This window comes from Vicia villosa, linkage group LG4, assembly GCF_029867415.1.
Source record: "Vicia villosa cultivar HV-30 ecotype Madison, WI linkage group LG4, Vvil1.0, whole genome shotgun sequence".
NCBI lineage: Eukaryota > Viridiplantae > Streptophyta > Magnoliopsida > Fabales > Fabaceae > Vicia > Vicia villosa.
Window position 1 is genome coordinate 72787484 of NC_081183.1, and position 17263 is coordinate 72804746.

The window sequence follows — 17263 nt, forward strand, 5'->3', positions numbered from 1 at the left end:
TTCTCGAAAGGTCTTGCCATTGCAAACTTGAGAGCATAAGATTGTTGGAAGAATCAATATGTTGTTGTTTGGAAAGAGAAATGGAGAAGTATGCAACCTTTTGAGAGATATAATAGGAAATGTGTGTGAAGAAAGAAGAGAAGGGTAGCGTGTGAGGCTCATGTATGTAGAAGTAGAAGAAGAGTTTTTTACGGTTCCAAGAAATTTTGGGAGAAAGAAGATAAATGGGTAGCAGTCGTGTGAGACAATTTAGGGTTAGTGAGAGAAAAATTAATTTTTTAGGGTTTCAATTTATGGGGTTGTGAGTCAGTGATAAAGTAGCAGACTTTTTGTTCTAAATTGGTTTTTGACGAGCCATTGATAAAGACACATTATTTTTGTTGGTTGCAACCCAAATATTTAATAAATAACTAAAAGACCATTTTCACCCCAAATATATAAATTTAGACTAAGATAACCAAAAGGGTATTTTTGGCTTATCCAGAACAGTAACTTTTCTTATATTATAGATTTGCCTTGATTTGAAAGATAAAATTATTATTTCAAAATATCTGAAATACTTTTTTTTCTTTCTAGTCATTTTTTAGCATGATTATTTAATACAATTTAATTTATATAATTATTTTTTATTTAATTAATAATTAAGTAAATTATTTCCAATTACATCTTTATATAAATACATTTTATATTGTATCAAATAAATTTTTTATTTCACGAGTCACTATCAACACAATACATATTTTATTTTAATCAACAATTACATTAATTTAAAAGATAAAATATTTATTTTTAAATATTAAATATTTTTTCTTTTATTTTACCGTCCCTTTTTTTTTTCTCTTTGTATTTTAATACAATTGACATAGTATAATTATTGGTCCTTTTAAAATTAATATCTAATTTTAAATTTAAATACATTTTTAAATATAATTTATATCGTATTAAATAAATTTACCCGTAAAAAAAATATCACTCGTAACAAACAAAAAAATTACTATTATATATTTGAAAATATATTATTTAAATATTGAGTTATTAGGGCTTCTAAGCCTAAGCCCAATCCAGAGACCCACTTCGCTCTTGCTCTGTAGCTCCATCAAATCAGTAAAAACAAGTTGAACTCCCACAACTCACCGTCGCCGAAAACCGCAGCCGGAGTTACTCTTCTTACGATTCAATTCCCGCAGAAACTCCATTCCACTTGTATTTTTTTCCTTCTCCAATCTCTTTCAAATTCTTAGTTCCTAATTATTATATGTTTACCATAACGTTGTGCTCTAACGTGAATTTACATCCAGTATTGTTGATTCATAATTTTCTGTATTATTAGGTCAATAATTGTAATCTATATCTATAATGTATATTTATATCTGTGTATTGTGTTGATTCACAGGTTGAATTTTTTGTCATGATGAAATTAAGTAAAGGGAAAAAAGAGAAACGAATAGGGGAAAAGAAGAAAAGAAGAAACATTGAACAAAATGTTGATGATGTTGAGACATATGTTACAGTGAACAATGATGGTATTATAAATTTTTTGTTGTTATGTTTTTTTTGTACTCTTCATACTTTGTTGAACTGTTTCTGAAGTAGATTGGTTGTTTCATCAGTGGGTGATGGACTTAAGGTTAAGAAAGGAAAAAAGATGAAAGTTTCAACTGGTAGAAGAAAGAAGAACAAAGACAAAAATGTCGTTGGGGAAGAAAGACCGGGAGATGAAGAAGTTGATTTAGAAGAGCAAAGTGGTGAGTTGATGATACTTGCTTGGTTTTAAATTGCGGTCACGGATGCCATTGCAGGTGTTGTGATGCACAGTCATTGCAGTTGCTACGCTGCGGATTGCAGCTGTTGCGGCATGAATTTTATTAGGTGTTTGAAATATACTATTAAAAAACACTTGATGTTAAGATTTTTGATTAAATAGAAAGTAATCTGAGCGAAATTGTATGACGTGATTTCTAATGGCGGTCTTGGACGCTTAGTTTTAATTCACAGCATAATTGCAGTCTGATGTGGTTGTGGAGGCTATCGCATAAGCAATATTGCGACTGCAATTATGGTTGCAGATTGCAATTTAAAACCATGGATACTGGCGTATCTTTCTTTATTGTGGACAAGATATTTTGCTGTTTTTTTTTTTTTTTTGCTTGGGCTTTGTTGAACTTTCGCTGAGGTAAATTTGTTGTTTTAGTGGTTCTTGAAATGCAGGCTAAAAAGGGAGAAAAGGTGAAAGTTACTACCAGTCGAAAAAGGAAAAACAAAGACAGAAACCTAGTTGGAAGACAAAAACTGGAAGATGAAGAAGTGGATATAGAGAAGGAAAATGGTGAGTTAATTGTTATGGTGTGGCTCTTATTAGGAGTTGTTTGAAACAAACCGTTAAGAAACGCATAATCTTAAGATTTTTCATTACGTAGGAAGTAAATTCAGTTTTGAGGTTCTGAAATTTTGTATTTTGATAAAAATATTTGAAGATATCTTGGTAAAATTGTCTGTGACTTTTAATGGCGGTCGGATGCATAGTTTCACACCGCGATTGTTGTCCGATGCGGTTGCGGAGGTTATTGCATCAGCAATATTGCGGCCGCGATTCCTGTTGCAGATTGCAATTTAAAACCATGGAAACTGGAGTATCTTTCTTTATTGTGGACAAGATATTTTGCTGTTTTTTGTGCTCGGGTTTTGTTGAACTTTCGCTGAGATAAATTGGTTGTTTCAGTAGTTCGTGAAGTGAAGGTTATAAAGGGAGAAAAAGTGAAAGTTACTACGAGCCGAAAAAGGAAAAACAAAGACAAAAGCCTAGTTGAAAGACAAAGACCGGAAGATGAAGAAGTGGAGTTAGAAAAGCAAAATGGTGAGTTGATTCTTATGGTGTGGCTTTTATACATGGCCAAAATATTTTGAACTATTCATGTTGATCTTACCTTTCTTCATCATTTGATATTAGGTGGAGTCGTGGAACATTGTGATGCTAAACAAGAGGAAGTCAATGACTCGAAGGAGCATAAAGATTCTAATACTGGAGCATTTATCAAACCTTGTAATAAAAAACATTTTCTGGTTGATTCCATTGTTGTTTCGTGAAATAACAAATCCTCTTTTCATTTTCCTTATGGATTTTATCCTGCTTTGTAGGTAAGTCAAAGGAATCTAAGAAGAAACGAAGAAAGGAGGTTCCAAAATCACCAGAAAAGAAAGAACAAGATCATCAGGAGGAAATTCATATTATATCCTCTGGAGATGACGACTGCTCAAATGGAATGAAAAGTATGAAATGCTTTTTTTTAAAGAGAATTACTTATCATTGTCTTAAAACATCATAAAAATGTAGTTTTACATGTATATTATTTCCTCCTGATGATATGGGTGGCATATATTGTGAAGTTTTTTTTTTTACATGTATTGGGTGACATATATTGTGAATTACTTAACACTTTTTGCGTAAGCCATGCGTTTCTAAAGTTGAAGGGAGAATTTTATCAGACTGTGGTAAGACCTGCGATGTTGTACGAGACAAAATGTTGGATGGTTAAGAATCAACACGGGAGTAAAATAAGTGTAGCAAAGATGAGGATGTTGTGTTGGATGTGTGGTTAGACTAAACGAGATAAGATTAAAAATGATAATATTAGAGAAGTATTGGGGTAGCACCTATAGTAGAAAAGATGGTGGAAAAATATATTGAGGAGGTTTGAGCATGTAGAGAGATGGCCTGTAGATTATGTGGTAAGGAAAGTAGATCAGATGGAGGTGGAGAGAAGTCAAAACAACTAGAGGATGAGGAAGACCTAGAAAACCTATAAGAGAAGTGATTAAGATAGATCTCGAGATTAACGATTTGGATCGAAACATAGTAATGGATAAAACATTATGACGAAAACTGTCCATGTAGCCAACCCCACTTAGTGATGAGATAAGGCTTGGTTGTTTTTGTACTTTGGCACAATTTACACTAGTAGTTGTCATACATATTTGCATATATACATATGATTAACATTTCAACATTCTTTATGTTAACTTTCACGTGCATTATGTCTTTCATATTTTGCCAACATCCACTCACCTCCTAATATCCTTTAACATTATTCTTTTAACATGCTCTGACTATTGGATTGTTGTGCACCCTTGTACTTAATGCAAATTTTATGCTATTGTCCATTTATTGTCATATATGATATAGTTTCTGACTGGGAAATACTCCAACCACAGAATGGATCATGGAATACCATCAAAGTAGACCAGGATTGGAGGTTTTGCAAAATCAAATTGACGACTTTATAACTGATTACGAGGAGAAATTGGAAGAGGTAAATGTTTTTAAAAACTTCCGTCAAATAAAACACAGATTGGATTCTGTTAGCCAATGTTTCTAAGTGTTGCTACTTTATACAGTTTTCTTCCAAATAATAGTTCTGTAACCCTTTTCAGTGAGAATATTTATCATGGCATGCATTTTATTATATTCAATATACAGTTTTTAGATATGAATAATCCCACATTTGTTACTTATTTTGGTTTTCATTTGATCTTTGTGGTTAATGTAGGAAAAGAAAGCAAAAGAAGCCCTTGCTGCAGAAGGGGGATGGACGGTGGTTGTACAACGCAAGGGTAGAAAGAAAACTACTGACTCTGAAAGTGGGATTGCTGTGGGCTCGGTTGCTCAAGCTGCTGTGGAGGATAAATTGGCCAAAAAGAAAAATAAAGAAGTTGGTCTAGATTTCTACCGCTTTCAGAAAAGAGAAGCTCAGAGAAATGGTATGACCAGTTTTTAAAATGTTTTTTGCCCCATTTTTATATCCTAGAGATATATTTGTCTTCCTTCTTAGTTTAAGAAACAGCAGGATTATTCTGTTGTGTCAGTCGTATACAAATGCTGCATTAAATGTACTTTTGTAAAATTCAAAATCAATTTTGATTGATGATCTAACTGAGATAAACCATTCGTGTTTTGCTTGCAGAGCTAATGTTATTGCAGCAGAAATTTGAGGAAGACAAAAAACGTCTGCAACAGTTGAGAGCTGTCAGGAAATTCAGACCTTACTAAATGGTGTTTATGGCAGCCAAGGTCAACGGTTCTGTTTATTGGGGTTGAGGATTATATTTATGAAATCCGGACGGTGAACTATCCTGTAGCCCTGAAAATTGTTCATTTACCATTCCAATTTTGCCAAAAATGTGTAATTGTAAGGTAGTAGTTATTTTAAATTGAGTTATATTATTTTGCCGTGAAGACCATACTGCGCATCGCATAAGGTTGTTTCTTACTCAGATATCACCAATTTAGGTGGTTATTGTACACCATGAATGTTTGAACTTAATTGTTTTATGCACTCTTGGCATGGAAATCTCTCTCTGATGGATTTGGATCCTCAGCAGTTGTTTTTTCTCTGGTGCACTCTGTTCATCATAAATTTGAACTCTTAGATTATATTCGATGCTTATCTATGTTCGTGATCATTTTATTACCTATCAACCATTGGATTTGAAGCAACATCTAGATCTAAGATAAAAGTCCATTTTCAACCTAATTAGTCAAAATAATATGAAAGTAATGGGTATAAACCTTATCCATTTCTGAATACTAGTAAAGGTCTTATCTTAAACTAAACTTTTTTGGACTAAATCAAAGGCATAGTTCATAGTAGTTTAGTTATGGATTAGAAGTAGGAAAAGGGTCATTTTCTTTAGGTCTAAGTGAGAATTAGAAGAAAAAATATATTACTAAAAAAATACTAGAAACTTGACGTAAGCATGCAATCACAATGCGTTCACACATGAATTTTTGTATTATGTTTATTTTATGACACCCCTTTTCAGCTCATGATAGAAGGAAAAATTATAAAAAAACAAAAGAAAATTTCAATTATGATTTTTCGCCAGATTTATTTAAACAATATATTCTTGACAAACAAGATTGAGTTTATGCAAGTTGGCAACCAGACTTTTATTTTATAAAAGTAGCCATCGTCACGAAGATTCACAAATATCATTCAAAACTATTTAATTTGAGTCAATTAAATATGTTATAACTCCATTATAAAGAAAAGGACAAAAATGTTCTAGGTTCTTTAACGTGTTTTAATTTTTAAAGCTTCCAACAAATTATTTATATTTTTTTGTATCAAATTAGTCACTTATTTTTTTAAAAAGTTTATATGGTAGAATCATCTAGGAGTCACAAATTAGACCTTACTTAGACCCTATTATAAATTTGTATATATAATTATTAAACAGTATATTATAAAAAATATCACCATAATTAGACCTTTATTAACAAAGGAGTCACAAACTTAAATAAGAATTTTTAAAAATATTTCATTTTTAATGTATTAAATATTATAGTAGACATTCCTATGCAATTTTGATGGTATCTTTATGAATTGGAGGTTATAATTTTTGACTAATAATTAAATAAAATTGTGATAATTCTCATAAATTAGTTCGATTGGTAGTTGTGAAAAAAATAAGTTTAGATTAAACATTACAGATATTTATAAACATTAAATACTAACGTAAAAAAAATCAATTAGATAAAAATAATAATAAATGGTATATAGTTTTGTCAAGAAAATAATAATATTATTGATTCTTATAGAAAATAATTGTAAATGAGAAATTGCATTACACAACCTCATTCTCGTTGTAAAGTTGACTATAGCTACCATTCGGTTTTGGTCGTTTTTATGTCCATATTCAATCTAAGACGTTTCAATTTGATGATCCATGCAATGACGCAACTTCATCTATTTATATTGTTGCCTCATCTTATTGAAACAACAAAACAAAAACAATCATTACCAAGTAAATTTCAACTCTGATCAAAGAAATCTTACAAAGTTTAACAAAAATGGTGGAAAAGAAAGTTGTGATCATAGGAGGTGGTGTTGCCGGGGCAATCCTTGCTAAAACTATACAACATCAAGCTAATGTCACTCTTATTGATCCGTAAGCTTTCTCTCTTTCTCCATGTCCGTTTCAGTGTCAGACATCCACACGACACTAACATATCTCAATACATTTAATTTATTCATTTTTTAAAATTATTATCTGTGTCAACGTGATAGTACTAGTACTAGTACTAGTATTGGTGTCATATCTGGTGTCTGTATCTATGTTGTGTCTGTGCTTTGTAGGTTATAGGTAATAGGTAATTTGGTTATAGAGACTAATTTTGGATTGTTGAATACAGGAAGGAATATTTTGAGATTCCATGGGCAAGTTTAAGGGCAATGGTGGAACCATCTTTTGCAGAAAGGACAGTGATAAACCATAGAGAATATTTCACAAAAGGTGACCTTATTGTATCAAGTGCTACCAACATATCTGAATCTGAAGTCTTCACTTCAGATGGCCGTAAAATTTCCTATGATTATCTTGTTATCGCCACCGGTCACACCGAATCTATCCCCAAAACAAGAACCGAAAGAATAGACCAATACAAAGGAGGTAATTAAGCGATATAAGTGTTTATTTTCGAGCTATTTCTATAACAAAAGATAAAATAAAGTCAAATTATTTTCATATAAGCGACAACTGACGAGGTTTCTTTTCTTTTATTCACAGAGAATACCAAGATAAAATCAGCTCGTTCGGTTTTGATTATCGGGGGAGGTCCAACCGGGGTCGAGCTAGCCGCAGAAATCGCAGTCGATTTTCCTGACAAGAAAGTGACTATAGTGCATAAAGGATCAAGGTTGCTAGAATATATTGGGCCAAAAGCTTCAAGAAAGACTCTAAAATGGCTTAAATCAAAGAAAGTTGATGTGAAACTTGAACAATCTGTTGACTTTGACTCTTTTACAAATGAAAATAGAACATATCAAACTTCACTTGGAGAGAGTATAGAAGCAGATACTCATTTTGTATGTGTAGGGAAACCACTTGGTTCATCTTGGCTTGGTGAAACTCTATTGAAAAATGATTTGGATGGTGATGGAAGAATACAAGTTGATGAACACTTGAGAGTTAAGGGGAAGAACAATGTTTTTGCAATTGGAGATATTACAAATGTTCAAGTAAGTTCTTACCAAAACCTAGTCAATTTTAAATATTTATTATTAATGATGTTATTTTCACACAAGAAATCATATTCAATACAAAGCACGAATTCTAAAATAGACACTGAGACACGAACACAAACACTCCAACATTTCGACATTGATAATATAAAAAATATATGACACCAATACGACTTTATCTATGATAGTATTTGAGTTTCAATTATTCATATGTTATTTAATGAGTTAAAATTATTTTAATTAAAATTAACGTCTTTTAATTCTTTAATCTATACTATGTGTTTAATCCTTTTAGATGAGTGTGAGATTTGTATGTATAAGACATGTTGAAGAAAAGAAAAACAATTTTTTTATGAAACACTTATCTGAATTATTAGACACATGTTATGTTATATGAGTGTCATACGAGTGTCGGATGCTGATTTAAAAAGTGTCGAATCAAAGAAAAATATCACTTTTGGTGGAACACTTCGTGTGAATTTTCTCATAGGTGTTGTATGAGTGACATACTAGTGTCGGACACCGATTCAAAAAATGTCAAATCAAAGAAAAATACAATTTTATGGAATAGCACTTGTTTAACTTTTTCGACAGTTGTTTGACTTTTCTAACACATGTCATATAAGTATTATACAAGTGTAAGTGTCGGACACTGACACGTGTCTGACACCACAACACACCTACTCCGAGAGGTGTTCTCACTTCATAGGTTAATGTGACATTGTTTGATTTGAAAATTGAAATATATGTTACAGGAAATAAAACAAGGAGTGTTTGCACAAGGTCATGCAAAACTAGTTGCCAAGAATCTAAAGCTATTGATAGAAGGAGGAGAGAAAGAACCTAAACTAGGAACATACAAGGCACAAGCACCAATGTCAATTGTTTCACTTGGAAGAAAACATGGTGTTGCACAGTTCCCTTTCATGACAGTTGTTGGAAGGTTTCCTGGTATAATAAAATCAGGAGATTTGTTTGTCGGGAAAACCAGAAAGGAACTAGGACTTGAACCTAATGTTAAAAAATCTTAATTTCATATAGTGTTTGTGTGTGTATATAATTGTTCAACTCATCTTTCATAGTTATTGTTGTGCATGTTTGCGTTCATTATGAGTTTTCTTTCAAGTGTGTATTTCATTGAATTTTAATGTATTTGTAGTAATATTTGTTTATGATTTTGATTTTTGTAAGTTTTGTATATTTACCTTTTCATTATAAATAAATGATTTGAGTTATTTTTTTGTATAAAATTTTTTTTTTTTCTATAGAATATTCTTACTCTTTGTAGGCAGACAGTTAGGTTAATAGGGTGTTATGGCTACAAGGAGTTTGATGTTCTTTGAATAACGCAGAGTATGTATGACTTTTCTTTAAAGCGCAAAGTATTTAAAAAATACTTTCCCTTCTTCGGAATGTGCCTCCCGTGCTATTGACTACTCCTTCGAGTGAGAACGATCTTGTTGGGCAGCGACACTCCTCCTTAGATGGGAGTCCCTCAACGAAGGGCGAGTCCCCCAACTGAAGGCGTGTAAAATAATGGGCGAATCCTTCAGCGAATGGTGAGTCCTTCAGTTGAAGACACTTGAACTCTTGGGAACCTGCGTGGCATGGGCGTTTAGCAAGCTTGGAGAAATGCGTTTTCTTTGAGGTGATGTTCCAAGATATCTAAACGTCACTCACTTTGTTCAGATTGAGTGTTCGAGGGGAGAAAGCATGGGTATCAATTAATGCACCTCATGATGGTATATCTAGGGAAGGCAAATCGACTTCCCGCCTTCACACGTGGCTTCCAGGCGCAGAGACTCTTTTTCTTCTGGTGCCAATCTATTGGATGAAAGTATGAATGGTTTCCTTAGCCTCCCTATATATTTTTAAGGAGCATCATTTCACTTCCCTTTTCTTTTCGTAAAAGCCTTTTTGGGATAGATTTCGTCCTTTTGAAACCTCACATCTAACGATCACGGTGAGGGAGAGGCGGAATTTTGTTTCCCCTATCTTGGACTCCCGATCCTAAATTCATTGCAAGTGTGGACTCATGTGTCCTTTCTCCTTTGGACCGTGAAGTGATTCAGGTTTTGGAGTGCTTTCGCCCCCTTGAGTCTAACACCCTTATCACCCGGGACCGTGAAGACGACAACGGAGTGGAAGAGTATCTACGTAAGGGTAAATACTTTATATTTTCATTCTGTCATATGGACGAGCTATAACGGTATGTTAATATGCAGGTGAGATGATGGTTGTAACAACCCAATTTTATCAGTATTTATTTTATTATATTATTTTATTTTATTTGGTGTGTTAATTATTTATTTAATTATTATGTGATATAATAATTAATTGAATTAATTGACATTGTGTATATTTGTGTTTGTTTGGTTTATTGGGCTAATTGAGTTATTAGAAGATTATAACTATTGGGCCTAATAATTAGAAGTAGAAGTAAATTGTGGGTGTTATTTTCTTAAGCCCATTAAGACAATAAGTTAGTAAGGGTTTGATGAGAGTTAGAGATATCATTTCATTTGGTCATTTTCAAGAGAAGAGAAAGGGGAGAAAGGAGACTAAGAGAGGAGAAGAACAAAAGCTAGGGTTCCAAGAAAATCAACAAGGGGTAGGGGGGAATCCTTATTATTATGAGTTAGTATGATTGAGTCAATGGATGGATTAACATGATTAGGTGTTTGTGTAGGAAATATAAATTGATTTATAAACAATGGTTAAATTCTATGCATGCTGGAATTGGGGTAAAACGCAAGAAAAAAAATAAGGGATGGTGATTTCTTGCTGAACGGCACACCCCATTAAATCTACATCATTTTGCATTTTATACTACTTCACTGTGTGTTGTGTGGCCTTGTTTTCAATTTCGTTTTATGCTGTAGCCAATGTGTTCATTTATTTCCTTTCCTTGTTGCGCGTACGGTACTATTCCCATGATTCTCATGTGCTATTACTTCATGACTATATAAAATAGAAATGAAACACCACTTACTGTTTACAATTCATGTGATTCCAATGTGTGTGCTATTATGTTATTTTCGATGATGTTTCATATATGCCTTGTTCTGTTCCATGTATTCACATTATTCCTTAAGATATAATATCTATATAATAGTATACATAATGGAAGTGGAACACCCACTTTAGCTAGTTCATTTTCGTTTTATGCTGTACTGATTATTTTGTTTTGCTTTCTGTTCATATATATGTTCTGTTTACAATGTTTGCCTACCTGTTACTAGAAGAACATATATAATGACATATACAAATGGAAATGAACCATGAGAATGAGATGATATATAGTTGAAATAGTAGAATAATGAATATTGGCATCATATATAATTAAAATAGTAGGATGCTAGCAATTAGAAATAGAATAGAAATAGAAGTGAATTGAAATTAATATAGTGTGAATGTTAATTGGTTGTTAAATTAATGGTTGAATTAATTTCAATGAGTCTATTTGATTGGAATATACTTGGACGTGAATAAATTATTCGATTTACCGGTAAATTACGGTATCTTGAGAATTTGAGCGTAATTGTGTTTTGGCTTGAATATTTATGTTGAGAATAATATATTTCTATGCAAATGATGTTGTTTTGATAATGATTCTTTGTGGGTAGCCGTATGACATGACTCCTAGCGATTAGTTGATTGATTGTGAAAGTGTTTATTCATATATATTGGCAAATGTGAATTAACATGAGATAGTATGATTACTAGTGTTAATTGGATTTTGTGAATCGTAATTGATTATTGGTCTTTATATATGAATGATATATATGTGTTGTGAATGCTGTGTATAATTGGCGGATAATTCATAGATTTGGATTATATTGGTATGCGGTAAGTTAAGATTGATGAGATAATCTTAATTGCATATATTATTGGTATTTGTACATACATTCATAACATGGCCGGCTTTATGGTGGAAGCGGTGAAACTATGGGTTCACATGGTAAGAGATGTTGATCCTTAAATGGAAATAGGCGTAGAAGACGTGATCCTTAATTGGAGATAGGCGCATTGGCTTTGATCTTGTCTGGATCAGAAACGTGGCTTGGATTCTAGATATTGAATTGGAAAGCGGTGAAACGTTGGGTTCACATTCGGTACCACATGCAAAGAGTCACATGTCTTGCATTGAGTCACATTGGTGTTATGTGATGTTTGAATATATGCATTTATGTGATTTTTAGGTGTGTATGAGATGTGATAATTGATTTCGGTGATGTTTTGATACATGAATTGGTGATATATGTGAATATGTGATAATGATGGTTTGTGTACATATTTGGAATAATAGTATTGAATCCTTTTGAATATTATACTATTGAACTTTGTTCATACTTGAACATGTGAATTATATTGGATAATACTATTTACATGATTAAGTGAGGTGTGATGAACTCTTATGATTGTTAATTAAATCATTGTACTTTATTATACTTTCTTCATAATGATTTGAATTCTCACCCTTCTGTTTGAATGTTGCCCTTTGTTGGTAACGTGCAGGTTTCGAAGCTTAGTAGTTTGTGCGAGGTTTAGCCGGAGAGCGTCCGCGTTTGTTGGGTGATTAGGTAGTGAGTCAATTCCCTGGTCATGTAACACTGGGTTGGGATTTGTAGTATTGAACTCATGTTTTGTTTTGGATATGTATTATGATACTACCTTGTGAACATGTATATTTGTTATTTGTTGTTGAGAGGCCTTAGTGCCGAATATCTTGGATATGACATTATATTATCTTGAGGATATTATTGAGATGTGATTATGGTATGGGACATGATCATTTATGAAATACATGAGTATTTATTATTTTCGCTGTGAATGCATATTCTTGATGAATTATGACAAGTGAATAATGTTACCTTGATGACCAGGTGTAATTGTATATTTGATTGATGAATGATATTGGTTTTTGAAAGCTTTTAGTTTTTGAAAATGTCGATGTGACACCCTTTGTTTATATGCATGCTTATTTACTCTGATTATATGTTAAATATTTGGTGCATTAGAAAAGGGTGTTAAAATGGTGGTTCCCCTCTATGAAAAACATGAGCGTTTGGTGAAGATGCAGATGACTCAGCAGCGGGCGATGATGTAATTTTCTCTCAGATATGCTGATGCCCGGGGAAAGATGCAAGGTGAAACTTCTTAGGCGGCTGAGATTTGCCCTCCCAAAGTTCCCAGGAGGGAAGAGAGTTCTTCTGGGTCGTCATGAAACCAAGAGGCGGGGCATAGGGCGGAGAGATTAGTGGATGCTCCAACTCCATTTGAATCATCTTTGTGGAAAAACACCTCCTTTAATGTCGTGGCTTTTGCTGATCATTTATTTTCCTTCCCTAGGAACTTTCTAGGTGAGTATCAGATGCTTTTCGCCATGTCTCCCACCCAGCTGTCAACTTTGATAGAGGTTCAGCTTATGAGATGTTTCTTGGTAGAGAAAGTGTTAAGGGAAGAATGCTATGATACCCTAGGGAGAATGCAATCCGAGGTGATTAAACTAAACAAGCACACTCGGGAAAGTAGGGTGACGTTAAAGCAGATGAAGGAGAGAAGGGATAATCTGAAAGGACTCGCTGAAGGAGTGGCCGCTCAGGAAAATGTTCAGTATGTAGATGTAGAGGGAATGAATAAGTTAATCGAGGAAGCTTAGAGCATTCTTGAAAGCGCAAAGGAGCGAGTCTCTCAACTTATGGGTGATGCTGTAACGACCTTCGTTTAACACTTTGAGGAGGCGAGAAGGCGGGTAGCCCTCCTCTATCCCCACATGGATTTAAGCCCTATGGATACTTTTAAGGTAGTTCTAGACGGGAGCTGCTGGACGAAGAATAATTCCTTTTCTCCTTTTTCCTTTTTGGCTGTAATCATTTTTACCCCTCCGGGGGACTTTCTAATTATTTTGGACAGCAACGTCCCCTGTGGATGTCCTTATCTTAACCTCCTTTACTGTTAAGTGTTCTATTGTTTTGCCTTATTCCTAAGACGTATGTTGCTATCGCCACTTATAAGGCGGAAATAATTTCATCTTGGGGATCCAACGCCTGTAATTGCCACTATGGGCGGCAAGGATCCTATCTAGGGGATCCATCGCATGTAATTTCCTTTATGGGCGACAAGGATCCCATCTTGGAGATCCAGCGCATGTAATTGCCTTTATGATAGGCATTCCCATGAGCGTATATTGCCAAAATGATACATCAATGATTTTAGAGAAAAGGGAATATTCCCTCCTCCTTTCAAGCTTTGTCGTATTGTGTGGTCGGATGGGAAGCTTCCCCGCTCTCACCTACCACATTAGGAGGCGACGGCGTTATCCTAGAGTTGACCTTTTTTACCCTTACACTTGAAAAGCGTGCCCTCTTTAACTTGAGGCTTTCTAAGTAACATTTCAAGACGATTTCCTGGCCCCTCGCACAATTCCCACTCGCCCATTGGGGAACGTGTACTTCGTGTATAAATACAAAGTAGATAAAGAGGATCTTAGTCGGTTAAAGGCTTCTCCCAATAATCATATTATAAGAAGAGGGGGATTCAATGACTAAATACTTAACCTTTATTTCTTTGGCCTGGTCTTGCTCTCTGAAAGTGATCTAGGGGGAGGTACCCTTTCACTTGCACCCGTTCTCCTAAAAATCCGACCAACGATCCTTTGAAGGACTTCAAGTCTTCGAGATCGAGAGAAATCTCTTGAAGGTATCCTAATACAGTATGTCAGTGGAGCTTCCCTGATCCGTTATAACTCTTTTGATCTCCCATTCTCCGCATTTGACGATGATGACCATGGGATCATCGTTGTGAGGATGGATGCCAAACACATCTTCTTTCGAGAAGATAATTGCGGAATCTGGTGCTTCCCTTATCTTGACCTCAGGGAGGTTTTCTATACTCAGAACATGACATGAATTTCTTTTCCAGGCGAAACTGGTCTCACCTCCCCTAGCGAATCCTCCTGCTATGATGTTGAGTGTGTAATGGGCCACTTTACTGCCCTCACCTTGGGATGCTTCTTTATATATGTTCAAATTAAATAGGCTTTTAAGTAGGATAGATGCCAATCAGGCCTTCATAAAGACCAAACTTAGGCCAAAAAATAAGCCTATGATAGGCCACATGTGAGGCTTAGGCTTTGATAATTTTAGTAGGCAAGGCTCAAGCTTGGCAAAGCCTAACTCGGCCTAACCTATTCTTACCCTTATTTAAAGGGAGAGAGTTATATGGAGATACTTCATGTATTTTTTGTCAAAGGGGCATAGTCTACTATGCAAATTGCTCAAGTTTTAATGGTATGAAACAATCACATCAAGTATGTCAGCAGAGTTTTATAACACTTTGGAGTGTTCTGTTGCGAGTCTGGTCACTTTGTTTTTCTTAAATACTTATCATTTAGTAAATGTTCCTAGTAGTTTATGTTGATGTCAATGTGTAACTCGGTGGGAGAACTGACTTTTTTTATTTTCGTAAACAATGTTGCGGTGAGCAAGAGTCGCCACCTGTTAGACGCTGGCCTATAGATCTAGAGGGGGGGGGGGGTGAATAGATCTCACTAAGTTTTTACAGATTTTTCTACAGACTCGAGCGAAAGCGGTTCTGAATCGACTTGCGTCTATTCTGGACCGCTATTGCAAAGGTCGTATGTGTTTCAAAACCAAAGAGTAAGTGGAATTGATGGTGAAGTAATATGATAGCTAACCAATACGTTTAACAGCTGAAATCCAATTAACTTCTAGATTGACAACTTTGATTTGCAATGCAGTAAGATTGGATTAAGCAAAAACACAAACACTTGGTGATAGGTTCAAATTGATAGTGATTCAAGTTGTGGTGAATTGTGATGTTTGTGCAGAACTTTAATTCACAATTTTAACACTTGAATCGTTGATCAATTTTGCACTTATAACCAATTATGAACAGAAAGTAAAAGAGAAAGTAAAAGCGACAAGAACACGATATTTGTTTAGGCAGTTCGTCGATCGTCCTCGCTACGACTACGTCTGCCCCCAATTCCAAATTGAAATTGGGTAATCTTTCATTAATGTTGAAAGTAGTATATACAAAGAAGATAACAAAGCGATAAACGATAAACCAATTATGTCGATCCTTTGAATCTTCTTCCCCCTTAATCTTGACCCAGATCAAGGTTATCCAAGAGCTTCACTTTGATTCCCTTCTGCAGTGTCTTGATTCCTTGAACTCCCCGTTCCTCAATCGTTACACTCAGCCGAATCCTCAATGAACGCCTCTTGATAAAAACCCCCAAGAACCACCCGTCGTGGAGGACAAAACCCGCAGATTTTATTCACCAACAAACCCCACAAACCTTCACCCACTAGGAATCTTCAATTCCGTTCCATGGACGTTATCGAACTCATCACTAACCCGCAACGCAAGAATGATTATGTGTAATTGTGTTGGAGATGATGAAGAACGAAGATGAGAAGCGTTTGTGTATCTTTCAGTCGTTGGTGTTACTTGAATAATTACCCTTGTACAATATATATGATTGCATAACAGTTAGAAACAAGAAAAACTGATTTTTGAACTTTCTTGATCAGTTAGGTCGACCACTTGTAGTGCTTAGGTCGACCTAACAGAGCTTGCAGAATTTTGCTCCCAGTTAGGTCGACCTGTTGAAGGGGTAGGTCGACCAGAATCCTCTTCTGATGCATTCTGGGGACATTTTCACAGATTAGGTCGACCTAGTTGATGTGTAGGTCGACCTAACAGGCTGGTATGTAGAATTCATCAATTTAGGTCGACCTAAATGATGTGTGAGTCGACCTAGCAGGGACATATGAGTTTTTCTCCATTTTAGGTCGACCTGGGTTGATGGTAGGTCGACCTAACTGCTGTTTTTCTGCATTCTTCTTGTTTTGCTTGTGTTGAGGCAACCTATAAACATATACACATAATGGGTTGACTTATGAGTGATCAATGCTTGCTTTTCTTTAAGTTTTCTGCTTCAGTCTTGTTGTTTGAATGCTTATTTGAGTTTGCCATGAATCAAAAACATCTTTGAGTGTAATCTTGTATTCACATACTCCCCCTTTTTGATGATGGCAAACCATTCGACTAAGCTCTGGTAGTAAATGATAAAGACTCAGCAGAGCTCCCCCGTACATCCAGCATCTATCTCTCAACAGGGCAATCTCTCAACAAAGCTCCCCCGTACATCCAGAAGAAGCTCCCCCGTACATCCAGCATCTATCTCCCCCTTTGTCAACATCAAAAAGCGAAAA

At 34.8% G+C, this 17263-nt stretch overlaps 2 protein-coding genes across 3 annotated transcripts; both read left to right on the forward strand.

The window, feature by feature from the left end:
- The first annotated feature begins 1060 nt into the window (after window positions 1-1060).
- Window positions 1061-5750, forward strand: LOC131594894 (uncharacterized). Of its 2 annotated transcripts, none has more exons than XM_058867098.1 (10): window positions 1061-1203; window positions 1394-1523; window positions 1611-1745; window positions 2192-2326; window positions 2723-2854; window positions 2948-3040; window positions 3136-3267; window positions 4210-4307; window positions 4545-4755; window positions 4959-5750. In XM_058867098.1, exons 2-10 carry the CDS (start codon window positions 1409-1411, stop codon window positions 5042-5044), a joined length of 1137 nt encoding a protein of 378 aa, XP_058723081.1. In that variant the 5' UTR covers window positions 1061-1203; window positions 1394-1408; the 3' UTR covers window positions 5045-5750. The 2 variants fall into 2 exon arrangements, with proteins under 2 accessions (XP_058723081.1, XP_058723080.1); XM_058867097.1 differs by having other exon boundaries at window positions 2720-2854; window positions 4959-5748.
- Window positions 5751-6812: 1062 nt separating this feature from the next.
- LOC131594895 (uncharacterized) lies at window positions 6813-9743 on the forward strand. Its single transcript, XM_058867099.1, has 4 exons — window positions 6813-6945; window positions 7190-7446; window positions 7564-8015; window positions 8774-9743. Exons 1-4 carry the CDS (start codon window positions 6848-6850, stop codon window positions 9047-9049), a joined length of 1083 nt encoding a protein of 360 aa, XP_058723082.1. The 5' UTR covers window positions 6813-6847; the 3' UTR covers window positions 9050-9743.
- The last annotated feature ends 7520 nt before the right edge of the window (window positions 9744-17263 follow it).